Source organism: Cervus elaphus, chromosome 22 (assembly GCF_910594005.1).
Source record: "Cervus elaphus chromosome 22, mCerEla1.1, whole genome shotgun sequence".
Taxonomy (NCBI): Eukaryota; Metazoa; Chordata; class Mammalia; order Artiodactyla; family Cervidae; genus Cervus; species Cervus elaphus.
The window spans coordinates 51,604,118-51,622,552 of record NC_057836.1 but is presented as its reverse complement, the minus strand read 5'-3'; the positions used below and the strand labels follow the sequence as shown (position 1 = coordinate 51,622,552).

The 18,435-nt window shown below is 44.3% G+C and overlaps 1 protein-coding gene and 1 non-coding gene across 6 annotated transcripts in view; one reads left to right on the top strand and one right to left on the bottom strand.

The window, feature by feature from the left end:
- LOC122680384 (putative tetratricopeptide repeat protein 41) overlaps positions 1–18,435 on the bottom strand; it is an 85,432-nt gene that overhangs the window by 41,830 nt on the left and 25,167 nt on the right. For 4 of the 5 annotated variants that reach the window (XR_006336689.1, XM_043881699.1, XM_043881700.1 and 1 more), the window contains 4 exons: positions 16,753–17,194; positions 13,556–13,795; positions 7,636–7,834; positions 6,633–6,811 (listed from right to left, as the gene is read on the bottom strand). Coding sequence is in view for 3 of the 5 variants with exons in the window: in XM_043881699.1 (XP_043737634.1) it covers positions 6,633–6,811; positions 7,636–7,834; positions 13,556–13,795; positions 16,753–17,194 (1,060 nt within the window). In the remaining 2 variants the exon portion in view is untranslated. Of the gene's footprint in view, positions 1–4,619; positions 4,817–6,632; positions 6,812–7,635; positions 7,835–13,555; positions 13,796–16,752; positions 17,195–18,435 lie in introns of all 5 variants that reach the window. The other variant, XR_006336690.1, reaches the window with a different exon arrangement.
- Positions 1,657–1,728, top strand: TRNAC-GCA. Its single transcript has one exon. It is a non-coding gene; the product is annotated as a tRNA-Cys (tRNA).

Here is an 18,435-nt window from a genome sequence, read left to right as displayed (position 1 = left end):
CCTACCCTCCAGGGGCTTCTATCCCAGCAGCTGAAAGGGTGACAGTCCGGGGAGAAGGGAGCCGAGATCCAGGATTAAAAGAGGAAACAAGGCAGTCTGGTAGCTGTAACAGTTATGCCAAGAATTAAAACACATTAACATAACAGAGAATGACTAAGTACAACGTTCAACTGGAAGGCCACCCTGAGACGGCTGAGATCTAAAGAACCAGAAAGAACCGGCACTACAATGAGTGGGAGGAATGTTCCGGGCAGAGGGAAGAACATTCCTGGCAGAGGGAACTGCTGATGCCAAGGCCCAAAGGCAGAATGTACTTGAAGGACAGAAAGAAGGCCGAGGCGGCTGGCATCCAGAGGCCAAGGGGAAGAATCATACAAAATGATGCTACCCAGGCATGCGGGGCCAGGCTGTACCAGGCAGTGTAGGCTACAATGAGGTATTTAGATTTTAGTGTAAGTACCACAGCAGACCAGTGGAATTTTCTTAATCTGCAATGTGACATGATCTGCTTTACGTTCCTAAAAACTCATCTTGACGACTATGCAGACAATTGATTTTGTAGGAACAACAGTGAAAGTAGAGATGGGGGGTTAGGATGTATGTATATAAACAGGTGATTCACCTCGCTGCAGAGACTGACTACACTGTAAAGCAATTATGTTCAAAAAAAAAAAAAAATGGAGTAGGAAGACCAGTTAGGAGGCTGTTACCACAGGCTAAGGGAAGGGTGATAGTGATCAAGGCTCACTAGAGTGATCCCATCGTAGACCTGAGGTTAACATGACCCCTCTAACTTCAATGTCATCCTGAAAGTCCCAGCTAGTGCAATAAGATAGGAAAAGGAAATAAAAGATATAAACATTGGGAGGGAAGAAATAAAAGTCTTTCTTTACAAATGATGTGACTATCCATGTAGAAAAACCCAAAAAATAAACTGAAAAGCCCCTGAAACACATACATTACTATATTAAAATAGACAGCCAGTGGGAATTTGCCGTATGATGCAAGCAACAGAAATCTGGTGTTTTGTGACAACCGAGAGGTGTGGAACAGGGTGGAGGTGGGAGGGAGATTCAAGAGGGAGGGGACATATTTACACTCATGGCTGATTCCTGTTGATGTACAGCAGAAACCAACACAATATTGTAACTATCCTTCAGTTTAAAAAAAAGAAAACAAAAAAAAATAAGTTAATACTTAGTTGTTATTAAAAAAAACTTCTGGAACTAGAAAGCAATTATAGCAAGGTTATAGGATACAAGGTTAATATTCAAAAGTCATTGCTCTCTTATGTAACAGCAATGAACAACTGGAATTGGACATTTAAAACATAACAGCACACCAAAACTGAAGTACTTAGGTATAAATCTAACAAAATATGTATATGATCTATATGCATAACACTACTAAATTCTGATGAAAGATACTAAAGAAAATCTAAATAAATAGATGTGGTTTTCCTAATAGCTCAGTTTGTAAAGAATCCGCCTGCAATGCAGGAGACTCCAGTTCGATTCCTGGGTTGGAAAGATCCCCTGGAGAAGGGAAAAAGCTACTCACTCCAGTATTCTGGCCTGGAGAACTCCCTGGACAGTATAATCCATGGAGTCACAAAGAGTCGGACAGGACTAAGCAACTTTCACTTTCATTTGGGCTTCCCTGGTGGCTCAGATGGTAGAGTGTCTGCCTGCAATGCAGGAGACCCAGGTTCAATCCCTGGGTGGGGACGATGCCCTGGAGAAGGAAATAGCAATCCACTCCAGTACTCTTGCCTGGAAAATCCCATGGATGGAGGAGCCTGGTAGGCTACAGTCCATGGGGTTGCAAAGAGTCGGACACGACTGAGCGAAAAATAGATATACCATGTTGATGGATTGGAATACTCAACACTGTTAAGATACTTGACCAATAGATTCAATGCAATCCCATTAAAAATCTTCTATAGATGTCCAACCAACTTTTGACAAACTTTTTTACCAACTTTTTGTAGCAGAGACAATTCAATAGAGATAGTTTAATCAACAAATGGTGCTGGAAAAATTGAACATCCATGCATAATAAGAAATTAATCTAGACACAGTCATTCCACTTTTCACAAAAAATTACTCAAAACTGTTAACAGACATAAATATAAAATGAAATATTAGAAAACGTATAAAAGGAAATGCTAAAGAAAAGCTATGTGACCTTGGATTTGGTGATGACCTTAAACACAACACCAAAAGCACAATTCATGAAAAAACACTGTTAGACTTCATTAAACTTTAAAACTTCTTCTCTGTGAAAAGCACTATCAAGAGACTGAAAAACAAGCCACATATTTGTGGATAAGATATATGTTCTAATAAAATATATATCTGATAAATTTCAATCCAAAACATACAAAAAAACTCAAACTCAACAATAAGATGTGTAAAGATGTTCAACATTGTCATTAGGTAACTGCAAATTAAAACAACAATGGAAGGTATCACCACATACTTACTAGAATGCCTAACATTTAAAAACTGACAATACCAAATACTAGCAAGGATACAGAAAAACAGAAACTCATTCATTGCTAGTGAGTTTGGCAGTTTCTTACAAAGGTAAACACAGTCTTACCATGCAATCCAGCAATCATGTTTCTAGGTATTTACTCAACTGATTTAAAAACTTGCATGCAAATGTTTATAGCAAATGTTTGTCCTTCAATAAGTGAACCGGTAAACTGTGGTACATTTGTATCCTGGAATATTATTCAGCCTTAAAAAGAAATGAAGTGTCAAGCCACAAAAGGAAACGTAAATGCATATTCGAATCATGATTGTGAATAGGATTCCTGACAGCTTATAGAGAGGCAGCGGTGGACATGTTTGAGAAACATTTAGGAAGTTAAAAAATGCCAGGACTCGGTGATAAAATGCATTTGGGGAGAGGAAAAGGAGAGGTAAGTATCAAGGATTACTCCAACGTGGTAAATTGAGAGACAGCCCCTGGGACAGATCCTGTTTTGGAGAGATGTTCATGAGTCTCAGTTTTAGATGTGTTGGGTTTGAGGAACTTTGAAGGCATCAGCCAAGTGGAATTAAGTAGATGGATAGATGGATTTGGGACTCAGAGGATAAGTGCAGCTGGGCAAGTAAACCGGTGAGTCACATGCATATGAACAATCACAAAAGCCATGGACACAGATAATATTCCTACGGTGAAAATAACGATGAGAGGAAAAGCGCTTTAAGGAATTCTAACAGTCGGGAGCCAGGAAGAAGAGGAGGAACTAACCAAAGAAACAGAAAAGCTGCAGCCAGAGAGACGGAAGATGAACCAGGGGGTATATTATCAATAAAACCAAGACCAGAATGTTTACTAGAGCAAGGCCAGGTCAGAAGTACCCACTGATGCTAACAAGACAAGTCAGACAAGGACTGAAAACATTCTTTGGATGACCTGTTCATGATTATCTGTATTTTTATTGAAGAGTTCATCATTTTCTTATTGATTTTAAAAGCATGTTTACATATTAGAAACATTAATCCTTTGCCTGTTGTATACGTTACAAATATTTTTCCCAGTTAACACTTGTAGTTGTGTTTCTGCTTTTCTCAGAGTTGATTTGTGTTATTTTACACATAGAAACTTCATGTGTTTATGTTGGCAGATTTATCAATTATCTTCTCTTTCATGAGTCACCCTTTTGCTTTCTTGCTTAGACTTATCTATATTTTCTTATGGTGTATATAGTTTTCTGAATATAAAACTTCACTTTCTTATATTTAATTTTAATCCTCCTGGAGTTTATTTTGGTGCAATGTTTCAGGTAACAACTTTTTACCAAATAGTGTATCATTGTCACAGCACTATTTATTCCATAATCCATCTAATTTGAAAAGCTTCTATCATTTACTATACTTTTTACATCTACAACTGAATCTGAGCTTTCTATTTTGTTCCACTGAGCTATTTTTGCTCCCAGTAGTATTTTAAAAACTATTATTGCTTCATAATATGTTTAAATAACTTGACATTCAAATTGCCCTCATTATTTTAAGCTCTTATTCTTGTATATTTTTTCTCCAAAAACTGTGGAATCATTTTGAAAATTCAGAAATGACTTCATCCCATTGGGATTTTAGATAAAATTATCTTATGTCTGTCTGCCTGAGTCAGGAAGATCCCCTGGAGGAGGGAATGGCCATTCCAGTATTCTTGCCTGGAAAATTCTTGCCCTACAAATCAACTGGGGAAGAATTGATAGCTTTATAACACTGAGTTGTCCTATCGTAGAATATGGTATATCTCCCTACAGACTGAAATCTTATTTTCTGTAATTCTGAAGCTTCTTTATAAAAATAAAGATTTGAGGATTTCTTATTAAATTTATTCTTAGATATTTCATGTTTTATATGGCCATAGCATATTGTATCTTTTATACTTTAAATTTTTCTGTAGAGCTATTTTGGCCCACAAAATATTTAGAGACTCTGAAGGTATCAAGGGCAAAGCTTCACACATTAGTCATGAAAAGCTGATGTTCTCCCATTTACTACAAACTTCTGACAAGATCCTGTAATGTAATGCATTAACCCTTTGCCCTAAAACCCACCCCTTAAATTTAAAAACATGATGACTCTCCTCACCCCACCACAGCCACCACCTGGAGGGCATCCAGCCATCTAGTTGTCAAGATGGAGCCAGGCTGGGACTCATCCTTCTGTGATGTCTTCTCGCCTTTGGCACTGTCCAAAAAATGTGACGGCAGCCAGAAACGGGTTTTCTTCACTTTGATGTGACTCAGGACTCCAGCCAAAACCGAAAGTATCATGTCGAAGAGAACCTATAAAAACTGACCTGACTATAAAAGTTGTCTTTTTGAGTCAAAGACTTCTCTTCTGGTCTATCAATCAGAGATGAAGCTTTCCCAGCCAGCGCCTCTGGGTGGGGTAGCAGGGCCAGGAAGCATTAGTCAAGAAGCGAGTCCCAAACTCAGGACTCCGCACCTCGTTCCACCAACCCAAGAAATCAGGCGACTTGTTCTCGTCGCAGCCACCAGGGGGAGCCAAAGCACACGAGAGGGAAGGATAACGAAGAGGCGGGGTTGGCGCTCCTTAATGGACCGACAGCCTGGTGGAGCCAGGAGAGATGTCTTCTGCTCCGAATCAAACTAAAGCCAGTGGGCACTCTTAGAAAACGCTCACTTTTAAAGGAGCCTACCAGAGGCAGGTCCGGGTCAAAAGTATAAGCAGCCTATTTACCTTCCACGTGGAGGATGAGTGGGTCAGACAAATTTCAAAAAGTATATAAATCATACATGGTCATGAGTATAAAGTCTAGATGTCTAAGGACAAAAAGGGATAGAGGATTGCCCCAATCCTGGTGGCTCAGGGGTAAGGATTCCACCTGCAGTGCAGGAGCCACAGGTTTGATCCTTGGGTTGGGAAGATTCCCTCGAGGAGGGCATGGCAACCCACTCCAGTATTCTTGCCTGGAGAATCCCATCCACCGAGGAGCCTGGCAGGCTACAGTCCACGGGGTCACACAGAGCCAGACATGGCTGAAGCGATTTAGCAGGCACGCATGCAACTCCCCAATCCATTCCTAGCTATCTGAGACTTACCTCACCTGCTCTAAGGCTTGGTTCCCCTAACTTCAAGAAAAATATTAATAGTATTATAAAGGTCTTACGAGAATTAAAATAATACATACAGTATATTAAACTCATAGCTTAGCATATGAGAAATGCTTGAAATTTGTTCTTATGATCACTAGATGATAAACCCCACGGGGTTTTTTTAGAGCAGGGGTTAGTTCTTCTGAACTCGTTTTGAACTAGTCTGCCTGCTCACTGCTATGTCAACAGTGCCCTGTGAGTCCACGTCCCAGGGAAGGCACACAGTTACTGTTTGCTGAAAGGTGAATGAAGCTTATTACTGTTTAATAAGCCAGGAAATAAAGGACGAGAGAGAGAGAGAGAGACAAGAGGGGCGTACTGTGGGGAGCAAAATAAAAAAAGAAGAAAATTAACCAAAATGTTGTCTAAAAAAAAACAAAGTGTTGTCTAAACCCAAGTCAATAGACAGTCAAAGAAGAACGGTCCCAGTGTGGACTGAGGCCACACTTTACAGTAACCGCACGTTTCCAGCCCTGAGTGATGGAGGGATCAGTGGTAACATCAGGAGACAGAGGGACTACAGAATAAAGGGCAAGCTTGAGGCAGGGGAATCTGAAACAGTTTAGGCTTTGCAGCTCTTTAATTTGCACTGGTCATTCAGGAAAGCCACTGGTCAAGCAACAAAACTATTAGCAGCTCTCGGGAAATGGGGCATGGACCCTGATACTACAAAAGGTCAAAACTCCAAACACAGATGAAGAAGGAAGGTGTCAGGGGTGTGGCTGAAGCCATGAGAAAGTAGAGAGAAAGAACACGGACGGGCTAATGCTTGGAGAAACAGCCACCACAAGATGACAAAGAGGAGCCATTTCAAACTTCACACTCACACTGCCTATCTTCAGAACCGTGGGTTTACCTGGTGGGGAGAAGGGCTCCGAGGTCTGGTGAATGGATCAGAATGATGTGTGAAAACAGAACAGTAACCCTGGGCCACACTGCAGCGCAGCAGAACGGACCATGGAGACACTGGTAGTCACTGTACCTGAGAGCGTACATCTCCTCTTCACTTTCTGGCACTGGTCTGCTTTGATCTTGGCCGCTGCGAGCAAATAGGCTTCAGTAGCATCATACCCCACTTCCGATAACACAGTCCAGTAGTGGACGAGGTGCAGCCTTGTCCAGAAGCTCGGGCTTTGGTTCTTTGTTATAAAGTCGGTGATACTTGTAACACAACATATTAGTGGGAGTTGTTTTAGTATTTCATGCCTTGAAGGCAGCTGTTCTGTTGACCACATCCCATTAGCCTCTCTGTAAATTTCTTCGCTAATGTGACTTCAGTAGGTCACCAACCAGGTAAACACGAGCCTGTCACTGTTCACCAGCTGAAGCCAATGCCAGTCCTCTGGCCCCTCCGCAGGCCAGGCTCCCTAAATCTGCCAGCAGAGCCAGCCCCTCCCTCTTCTGAGCTCACCTAGGTCTGTGTGAAGCAGTTCCCACCATGGATAGCAATTCTCTGGCTCAACACCTTCCCTTCTAGAAGGAGAGCCATAGCCCCTTCACTCCTGAATTCCCAGGGCCTGAAACAGCCTGGGAGACAGCAGGTGTCAGTGAGAGATGTCTTTGGAATGAATGCACAAGGGGGACAAGGAGAAAGGGGAGGGAGGGAAGGAAGTGGGGTGGAGGGGAAGAGAAGGCAAGAAACAAGAGAAGGAGGCAGGAGAGCCCAGCAGGAGAGCACGGGCTAGGCTTCATTTATCCTTGCTCAACTCCAGGTCCTCCTCTCCCCAGAAGCCTCTTAACTTTGAGGGAAATCCAGGGGAGTTGAGAGAGGAAAAGAAACTTCTGCAGAGCCAGATGGGGCAACCCCAGGGATCCATAGGCCATAGAAGTGGATCAAATGATGGTCCCATCCGAATGAACTGGTATTGAATGAATATGTATGAGTGGGTGTGTCTTGCTCAAGGGCATCATGGTACCTCAGTGCAGGGCTTAGCAAAAGGAAAAGGGAAATCTGCCAAACGTAACATCAAAACAACAAGACTCACCTGGGACTTGAGAGAAAGCTGCTCAGATCTTCCCAGCAGCCGCTCATCTTCAAGTGCCAGGGCAGCTCCTGATACACTCTCCAGAAATCAGTTTGCCTTTGGAAGTATTTGACCAAGATTCGGTGGTAATGTGTTTTCTTGTGATTCGCTGGGTCCTGGAAGCTATATGGGCTGCTCTCTCTGACGGGAGTGATGACACCTATTCACAAATCAGTTACAGAGTCACTCTGCGGCACAGCAGAAATTAACACATTATTTATGAAGTAATAAGTCAACTATACTTCCATTTTTTTAATAAAATAAAAATCAGTCACAGTAGAATGCATCTGACTTTTTAGACTGTGAAAACACTACAGCAAACAGGTAACAGTTCGGTGGCCATATTCAGACAAGAAAAGTCAAAGCAGCTGGAAAAAAAAAACTGCAACATCACAAATGTATCCTCTTATAAGGCAATTAAGAGTTTACCAAAGAATTAGTTACAGCTATGATCACTGACCGGAGAAGGCAATGACACCCCACTCCAGTACTCTTGCCTGGAGAATCCCATGGACGAAGGAGCCTGGTGGGCTTCGGTCCATGGGGTCGCTAAGAGTCGGACACGACCGAGCAACTTCACTTTCACTTTTCACTTTCATGCATTGGAGAAGGAAATGACAACCCACTCCAGTGTTCTTGCCTGGAGAATCCCAGGGACAGGGGAGCCTGGTGGGCTTCTGTCTATGGGGTCGCACAGAGTCGGACACGACTGAAGCGACTTAGCAGCAGCAGCAGCAGCATGATCACTGACCTAGATTTTGAGAAACTCTGTGAGCATGTTGACTTTTCATGTTGCATCTTCCCCCTCCCCCAAGGAAATATTTGTAACCTACTTTGCAGTTTTAAATGTACACCATGGTTACTGCTTAAATAAGCACTTTGAAATATTATAGGGCATGCATTTTTGGAGAAGTTAATCTCCTGCCTGCAGCTCGCATAGGGCAAGGGGTAGCCAAGCAAATTAACTGCAAATTGGATGTTTGAGTCAAGATTATGATACTGAGTTTCCAAAGAGAAAGGGTTTCAATAGATCATACCCCCCATAAACAAGCTTCTCAAAAACAAAAGGGTTTTGTTTAATTCAGTCTTGGTGATATATAGCCTTGAAAACTGAAACAGAAGTATTTTTAATTTTCTGCTTGACACTTTTTCTTGCAAGATAAATGAGACACACAGCTGGACGACACACCAAGCCCAGCTCTTCAGAAGAAATATAACCCAAAAAAGGAGCCCATTGTTCAAGTTATCATCCTGCATTTCTTCTGAAATGAATTCTAGGTCTTCTACCCACTTGGAGAGATGTCATGCTCACTGGTCTAAAATGCGCTGACGTGCCTAGACGGCATGTGTGGTGCTCAAAAGACCCCTGGAAGCCGACTCCCCTCCCGCACAGGGTGTGGAGAAGGCATTTTTGTGGGTAGGAAATTGGGAAAGTGGGGTGGAGAATGAGAGAAAATGAAAACTAGGACAAAGACCACCCTGAGTCCAAGATTTGGAGTGTTAAACGCAATGCATAAAGTGTGCAAAATGTTCTCTTATCAAACACTGCATTTAATTTTACCCTTTTACAAAGTATCTCTTGAGGAGGATGTGGAAACCCCTGTGCTGGTGAATTTTACATGTTCACTGACAGGGCAAAGGGGAGTCCAGAAAGCTGGTGAAACTTTATCTCTGGGTTTGTCTGTGAGGGTGTTTCTGCAAGACATTAACATTTGAATTAGTAGACTGAATAAAAAAGATTTCCAGTCCTCACAACAAAGCAACCGGGATAAGGGCCTGCACAATTTGCTCTCTCTAGAATATCTCCTGCCTTCAGATCTCAGCAGTCCTGGTTCTCAGACCTTCATTCTCTGACCGGGACTTATACCACTGACTCCCGTGGTTCTCAGGCCTTTGGACTTGGACTCTAACTGTAAGTATCCAGGGCTTTTCTGGGCCTCTAGCTTGTAGATGGCAGATAACAGGAGTTCTCAGCCTCCATAATGGCATGAGCCAAGCCTTCCTAACAAATCTGTTTCTGTAACTATCTATCTGTCTACCTCCTGTTGGTGCTGTTTCTCTGGAGAACCCAGGCTAGGGACTTCCCTCAGGGTGCAGTGGTTGAGACTCTGTACTTCCACTGCAGGGCACACAGATTCGATCCCTGGCCAGGGAACGAAGATCCCGCATGCAGTGAAACATGGCAAAAAACGGAGAGAGAGAGACAACCCTTGCTAATACAATCCCCATATAATAAACAAAACCTGTCTGAAATCAGAGAGACCAAGTGGCTTGTCCCTGGTCAGCACATGATCTGTGTGAAATAAAATTCACATTTTATGGCAAGACAAGGAAAATTTAAACACAGAAGTTCTCTAGCCTGGGCCTCCTCTCCCCCTGCACTGTGCATAGAGTGTCCGCATTATGCATCAACCAGGCCTCCCCAGCGGCAGGAAAACCTGCTCAACCATAGATAGCAACATTCTCCCGGCATCAGCAAGACAGCTCCTTAAAAGATAACATTCCTTCCTGATTTTGTAAAGGGGTCACATGGCCTACCACAATGGTGCTTAGATCTGGATTATGTAAACTGTCAATAATATGTCATTTGATACCACTCCAATATTCTCACCTGGAGAATCCCACAGACAGAGGAGCCTGATGGGCTATAGTCCATAGGGTCGCAAAGAGCTGGACACGGTTGAAGCAATTAGCACAGCACCCATTAACGCATGTATATGGAATCTAGAAAAATGGTATGCATGAACCAGTAGCAGGGCAGGAAGAGAGACACATGCAAAGGGCAGACATCCAGACACAGAGCAGGAAGCGGGTGGTGGGACGGATGGGAGAGCAGCGCTGACCTGTTAATATACACTCACGCCCGTGCGCACTCACTCAGCTGTGTCCGACTCTTCGTGACCGTATCAACTGAAGCCCGCCAGGTTCCTCTGTCCACGAGATTTTACAGGCAAGAATACTAGAGTGGGTTGCCATTTACTCCTCCAGAGGATCTTCCTGACCCAAGGATCGAACCCGCATCTCCTGCATCTCCTGAATCAGCAGGTGGATTCTTTCACTGAGCTGCTTGGGAAGCCCACCCTGGGAAGCCCATATAGACATCACCATGTGTAAAATAGATAGCTAGGGGGAAGCCGCTATACAGCACAGGGAGCTGAGCTCACTGCTCTGTGATGACCTGGAGGGGGATAGGGGTGGGCGGGAGGGAAGTTCAAGAGGGAGGGGAGGTATGTGTATGTACGGCTGATTCATTTTGCTGTACAGCAGTTTAGTCGTGTCCGACTCTTTACGACCCCACAGACTGCAGCATGCCAGGCTTCCCTCTCCTTCACCATCTCCTTGAGCTTGCTCAAACTCATGCCCATTAAGTCAGTGATGCCATCCAACCATCTCGTCCTCTGACATCCCCTTCTCTTGCCTTCAACCTTTTCTAGCATCAGGATCTTTTCCAATGAGTCACTTCCTCCCATCAAGTGGCCAAAGTATCAGAGCTTCACATTGTAAAGAAATTATACTCTAATAAAAAAAAATACATCATTTGATGTATAGCACTCTGTTTCAAAACTTATATAACTGTGCCTGGTGATGGACTGGGAAGCCTGGTGTGCTGCAGTCCATGGGTTCAGAGAGTCAGGTATGACTGAGTGACCACACCAAACTAACAGGTGGAACAGTTCTCAAGAGTTTTCTGGGATGCTCTTTCCGGGTTTTAATCCTCAAATTTGACTTGAATAAAATTTTTCAATTCTTTCTTAGATGGACTGATTAATTTTTCACTGACACTTCTACATGTAGGAGGATTCAAACCTTCTGACTTAATTCCAGCGCTCCTCCAATCACACGTGGGATGTGAGGAATGGCTTGACCACGGGATCATGTGTGTTACGAAGTTCAATGTAGTTCTCATAGACAGACTAACCGGCTGACATTTACACGATGCTGTTATCTCTTATGGGCCTCCCAGGTGGCACAGTGGTAAAGAATCCGCCTGCCAATTCAGGAGACCCGAGAGACACAGGTTCAACTGCTGGGTCCGGAAGATCCTCTGGAGAAGGAAATGGCAACCCGTTCCAGTATTCTTGCCTGGAAAATCCCATGGACAGTGGAGCCTGGTGGGCTATAGTTCATGCGTTCACAAAGAGTCAGACACGGCTGAGGCTAGACTTCACGGTGTGGATGAACAACCCCCCAAGTCTCAGTGGCTTAAAAGAGCAAAGGTTAATCATGTCCATCACATGTTGGCTGGAACCCCAAATCCAGGTGGATCTCCTCACCCCAGCATGGATGGAGCAGTCGCCATCTTGAACGTGGCCCGTCAGCACTCACAACTCGTGGGCAGAATTAGCCACAAGCACCACCCAGTAAGAGGCAGAGTATTAATTTCAAACGAAAGCAGCCTGCAGATGTCTGTGCCTAAGAGACCAGTTTGCCTCAAAATGACTGACATGACATCTGGACAAAAGACGTTAAAACATAGCCCTTCACCAAAATACCACAGCAGACAAATGCTGCAGCCCCAGGCTTTGGGATATTTTTCATCCTTTAGGAATGGGCTTGCTTCTTATGCCAAGGCTGCATGAAGTCAATTATTGAAACTACAATTTCTGGTGCTTCTAGCAAAAACTAGTATTCGCAGCCTGATTCTGCAGCAAGAAAACTTGCAGTTTTAACCACAGTGAATAGTGCCAGCAGTGCTTTATTTTGGGGCTCATGTTACAGAGAAGGGGTACAGCATGAACCCACAGTTTTACCAGTAACACCGTGACCCTTCAGTCCCTAGACCCACAGGACTGTTAATGCTCTTGGTCAAATGGAGAGATTGAGAGCCTTGTAAACCATCATAAAATGGAGTGAACAGAAGAGCTGACACTGCATCCAAGAACATCCTCATTCCTCACCCTGCTCTTCTCTGCATTATGTAACTTAAGAGATGGTGGGAATGATGTCAATGTGGGAGGGGAAAAATAAAAAGGATTCATGTGGTTTTTTTGGGAAAAAAAAGTAAAAGAGAACACAGTAAACTGAAAAGAAAATTTAAGCTTAGAGGCTTGCCAGAGGCTGTCACTTAAAGGGTTTTAAAGTCCTGAAATGTGAGGTCCCCTGTGTGAGTGATGCTCAGAGGGTGCTCTGACTCCAGGTAAGGTTCTGTGACTGCTGTTTCTCCGATTCAGATCTGCAGTTCTTTTCAGGAGGCGATAAGAATTTGATTTCAGAACTAAGGCAGAGACTGCTAATTCCTACCCCAAATCCATTTCCCTCACCTTCTTAGTGACAGGTTCCTGCTTCGGTTTAGGGGAGCAATACACCCAGTTGAAACCTCTGTCCCCAAATCCCCTCGTAACTGTGTGCTGTGCTTAGTCGCTGTTATGTCCGACTCTTCGCCAAATGACAAAGTCCTGGGTCAAAGAGACTGAAGTGAAAATGCTGGTGGAAAACTTCTAGGAAAACTCCTTAAAAGGAAATGCAAGCTCTTCTCCCACCCCAGCCCCTGTGCTTCCTATTGCTTGGAATACGATGGCTGGAGCTCCAGCAGCCATACCATTTCCAGCAGTCATGAACACGGGGTAACCTTGAGAGTGTAAACAGTGTAACAGATCAGGGACAGTGAGGGAGCTGGGCTCCAGACGACGCTGAAGAGCCAACAGCATAGGCTTGGGCTGCTGACCTCCGGAAGTCTTTCAAATGAGAGAATAAACCCTGGTATATTAAACCATTGAAATCGTGTATCTGTTAAGCCACATACAGATCTTAATTTATACAACCATTTTAATGCATGTTTATAGACTCATTTCTACTCAAGAAATCCCAGCTATAACTTTCCCTTGGATGCGACTCTCACCTCCCCTTAGCCAGCAGGTGTCTGCACAGATTCGAGCCTTACCCAGAAGCTTTTTTTCCACGGCGCTTCGCAGGGACTGGTGCCGGAAGTACAGGAGGCCGTTGGGCTTCTCCTGGACCCAGTGTCTGGTGGCGTTGCGGAAGGCAGCCCAGTGCAACGTGGTCACTTTGTAATGCCCCTTGTAGCCCAGCATGTCCAAAAGCTGGTGTATCTCATCCTCGGCCAGCCCACAATGCGAGATGCTCAACAAACACAGGGCGTCAGACACCCAGCCGTCCAACCCTGTGTAGACAACACACGGATGATGGTGACAGAGGAGGGCTCACACATGCCAGGCATCATTCTACACGTGTGTGTGATCAACCAACCCGTTTCTTTCCATCATCCTCTAGGCAGATACTATAACCGCCCCATCTTACAAATAAGAAAAATGCAGCACAGAGAGGTTGTCTCTTACCCCCTGTCACACAGAAATCAGTGCAGAACTGGGGTTTGAATGCAGATGCTGTGGCTACAGAATCCATGTTCTTGACCATTAAATTATTACCTACATTGTCACAACAAATCCATCCGTGTCAGCTATGGTTACCAACTGACAAGCTTGCCAGTTCTGACACTTAGCATTTCCCCTGAGCAGTCTTTATTTAAAGATTTCCAACATCAGATGTGCATGTACAGGTATAAGAGGCTTTTCTGTCTGGCTGCTGCCTACTGCACATTCATACACACCATACAAGCCAGCCACCTATTACTCACCTGACCCTCTAGATGTTTCTACTGTAGTAGGATCTCCCACTGGATCAACCAACTCTAAAGAGATCTTTAAGACCACGGAGAGAAATGAGAGCAAGGTCTACCACTCGAAGTGGATTTCTTATGCAAGGACTGGGGAATGAGGCCCCAGATGCCTGCATCCTTTCAGCAGAGGCAGTTGTTCAGACCGATGTGCACAAGTTTCCTCTCAGGTTTGCCCCAGTTCAACCAAGCTCTCCCAGACCCGTGGTTGAACTCGGCAGGCCTGAGTGGGGGTCAGCGGACAGCACTGGGAGGAGGAAAACTGCCTATAAAAGGAGCAGCCCCTACGGGGTGTGGGGTGGGGAGGACCCAGGCTTTCCTGCACAACCTGGAGACATGCATCTAGCCAAGGGCACAGCTGTGGGCAGTTTTGTCTGGATGATTCTTCCTGGGGCACAGAGACCTTGTTTTCACTTCCGTGCAGGTCAAGGAGGGCACACTAAACTTGAAGTTAACTTTCTCTGCAGAAATGCAAGCTCTAGAGCAAAAAAAAAGGGGGAGGAGACGGGATAATATGCTGGGGCAACAAACAATGTGCCTTTCATTCCCAGTACCTTCTGCTTCTCTCTCAGAGCTCCACCTCCCCATCCCTGCCCCATTCTAATTCACTTAAAAGACAGTGGTCACAGGAGAAATGAAGAGAGAAAAACTCAAGTTTCAAGAGACTTTTGAGGCTCACAGTAGAGCCCATGGCTTGTGAGAATAAACTTGGGTTTTCAAAAGCCTGATTGTTGAATATTGAACCACAGATTCTTGGCCAACTCTTGGAATAATTTTTTTTTTAACCACAAAGAGCCTCAGACCATTACAGGAAGACGTAAAGAGGACATTTTTTCCCCACCCAGTAAGAAAATTGATCTTGCTGAATTCAGAAAGGTGTAAAAAAAAAAAGACACAGATCACCTATTCCATTTTTCTAGATGATCTCTCGGCCTCTTTTTTAACACCTTTCTGAGTTCAGCAAAATTTGCAAAACAGAGACACAGTCATCGAGAACAAATGTGTGGATACCAAGAGGGAAAGGGAGGTAGGTGGGAGGAACTGGGAGGCTGGGGCTGGCATGAATACACTACTGGTGCTGTGTATGTACAGATGACTGATGAGAACCTGCCTTTGGCAAGGACCTGTGGGGACCTGAACAGGAAGAAGGCCCAACAGGGAGAGAACGTGTGCACGGCTGGTTCACTTTGCTGGACGCAGAAACTACCACCACACTGTAAGGCAACTGTACTCCAGTAACAATTAATTTAAAAAAGAGAGAGAAGGAAGCAAGAAAGTGGCTCAAGTGGGTTTCTGAGCAGGGGCCAGGGCCCTCCCCGTGAAGCAAGTCAGCGTGGAGCAGAGAGGCCGGCCTCTGGATGCATCTGAGACGGGACGGGAGGGAGGACCTGAGCTTCCACAAGCCTGGAAGGCAGCAATGCTACAGCTTTCCCAGTGCTGCGGGAAGGAGTGCAGAGCAGAAACGGCTGTGGGGACGCTGGGGAGACCGGCGGGCCCCGGGCCTCCGAGTGGCGCAGCGCGCGGCCACGTTCTCTGTCGGGCACGCAGAGTACCTACAAGGCTGGAGGCTCAAGCAGAGGGAAGGAGTGAGCCGAGGATGCACGTGAGGACGAGGGCACGCGGCAGCAGATGGTGGCACAGATGGAACCAGCCCAGAACAGACGGGAACACAGGCATCCCCGAGGATGCCAAAAACAGGGCACGCCAGTGTCCATGGACCATCTGGAGCCACGACCATCTCAGTGGAAGACGGTGGGGACAGGTGATAACCCAGGACAATCAGCGCCAAGGCCTTCAGATCTGAGCTCACCCCAGCGGGGTCACGGCAAGGACACAAACCCTCACGTGGCTGAAAAAAATCCTGAATTGACTGAAAATACACTAAATGGATGAGCTTAACCAGAATTAACCTAGTTTCTGCCATCAGTGGGACTGTAGGCTCAAAAGAGAGATTAAATTGAATCACAGAAATAATAAGGGCTCATTTTAGACCTCTGAGAAATGTGACTAAAATCTATGCTTAATGTATTTCTCCTTATGATCAACACACAGAGCTCCCTGGGTGGGGCTGCCAGATTTAGCAAATAAAAATATAGAGCCTCTAGCTATATCTGAATTCAGGTAAACAATAAATCAATTTTTGGCCTAAGTATATTCCAAGCAATATTTGGGATATACTTATATACAAGATTATTTGTTACTTATTATCTGTAGTTTAAATAATTTTTAGTAAATTTCCCATGTAATATCTGGGATATACTAAAAGATTATTTGCTGTTTATCTGAAATTCAAATTTAACTGGGCAAACTGTACTTTCTCTGACAATCCTCTCCCTCAACCCTCCTCCCTGGAGATGAAGGCAGATGTGGGGTGGAGGTGGGGGGGAGGGGGATCTTTCTCCCTGTAGACTCAGACCAGGTGGTTAATACTGCTTAACGCCTACCTTCTCCTGAAGCCACAGTGTCAGAATTTGCCTTTTTTTGTTTCAAAGTCCAACTATAGTCTTCAACCCAGCGTTTCAGAATCAACCCCCAGAGCTCCTGAATCGAGGCCACCCCCAAGTACTCCTTCAGGCACTGAAGCTCGTTTCGGTAGATTCTGCACTCTTGGTATTCATTTGCCAGGATTGTGAGTTTTAAAGGACTCAGGTTTGTTTTCTTCCTCAAGCCGTATCTGCTCTGTCGGAAGGGGTCTCTATCGGAAAAAGAGAGATACTCTCTAAAGATGTGTAGCTGGGCTTCTTTGTCCACTGTGCTGACGAGCTCCACCGTCCTCACGTCAGGGCGGGCACACAGCGACTTATAGGACAGGCTGGAGGAGACGGTGCTCATGATAAACTTGCAGTGAGGAGACAGCGAGCCTGGCAGCCAGGAGATGTCTTTCACCTGGTGAAAAGAGTCAAAGACGGTTGAAAACTTCACAATTTTAAAACTACTTTGCTGGTGTGTGTTTTTTTTTTAACTTAGAGTAGGTGGTGGAGAAAAAGGAACCCTCCTACGCTGTTCTCCACTATGGAGAATAGTATGGAGGTTCCTTAAAAATCGAAAAATAGAGCTACCGCATGATCCTGCCCCCGCCCCACTACTGAGCATACATCCAGAGAAAAACAGAATTCAAAAAGATATACACTGCCCCCCCAGTGCTCACAGCAGCACTATTTACAAGAGCCAAGACACGGAAGCAACCTAAGTGTCCATCAACAAACACAAGGATAAAGAAGATGTGGTCCAGGGTGGGATATTTCAAAAGAACAGCATGTATACTATCTATGGTGAAACAGATCACCAGCCCAGGTGGGATGCATGAGACAAGTGCTCCGGCCTGGTGCACTGGGAAGACCCAGAGGAATCGGGTGGAGAGGGAGGTGGGAGGGGGGATCGGGATTGGGAAGAAAGACCTGCCCTCTGTAGTTGAAATAAAAAAAAAAAAAAAGAAGATGTGGTCCATATATACTACGGAATATTAGTCAGTCATAGAAAGGGTGAAAAAAGTCATTTGCAGCAACATGGATGGACCTAGAGACTGTCATACCAAGTGAAGTAAATCAGAGAGAAAAAGAAACAGCACAGGATGTCACTAATAACTGGAATCTAAAAAAAGATGCAAATAAACTGATTTATAAAACAGAAACAGACAAGATATAGAAAATAACTTACAGTTACCAAGGAGGAAGGAGGGAGGGGTAAATTAGGAGTTTGGGATTAAAATACACACACTACTACGTATAATATGGATAACCAACAAGGACCTACTGTATAGCACAGGGAACTATACTCAATATCCTGTAACCTAAAATGGAAGAGAATGCAAAAAAGAATATACATATATATATGTATAACGGAATCACTTTGTTGTACACCTGAAACTAACACAACATTGTAAATCAACTATATTTCAATTTTTAAAAATTTTTAATAAATAGATTCAGTGGAATATAGTAAGAAAGTATAGGGTAAGGATTGGGGTTACAGTTATTAACAGTAACTTGGATAGCAAGCAATATGGTGCTACGACAACACCAATTCACACTCCATAGAACCATATTGACTGATTCACCTATCCATTAGGGATTTGATAGTACAAATGCAGACTCTGAGAAGAGGTTCCTATAAGTAAGTACTTTAGC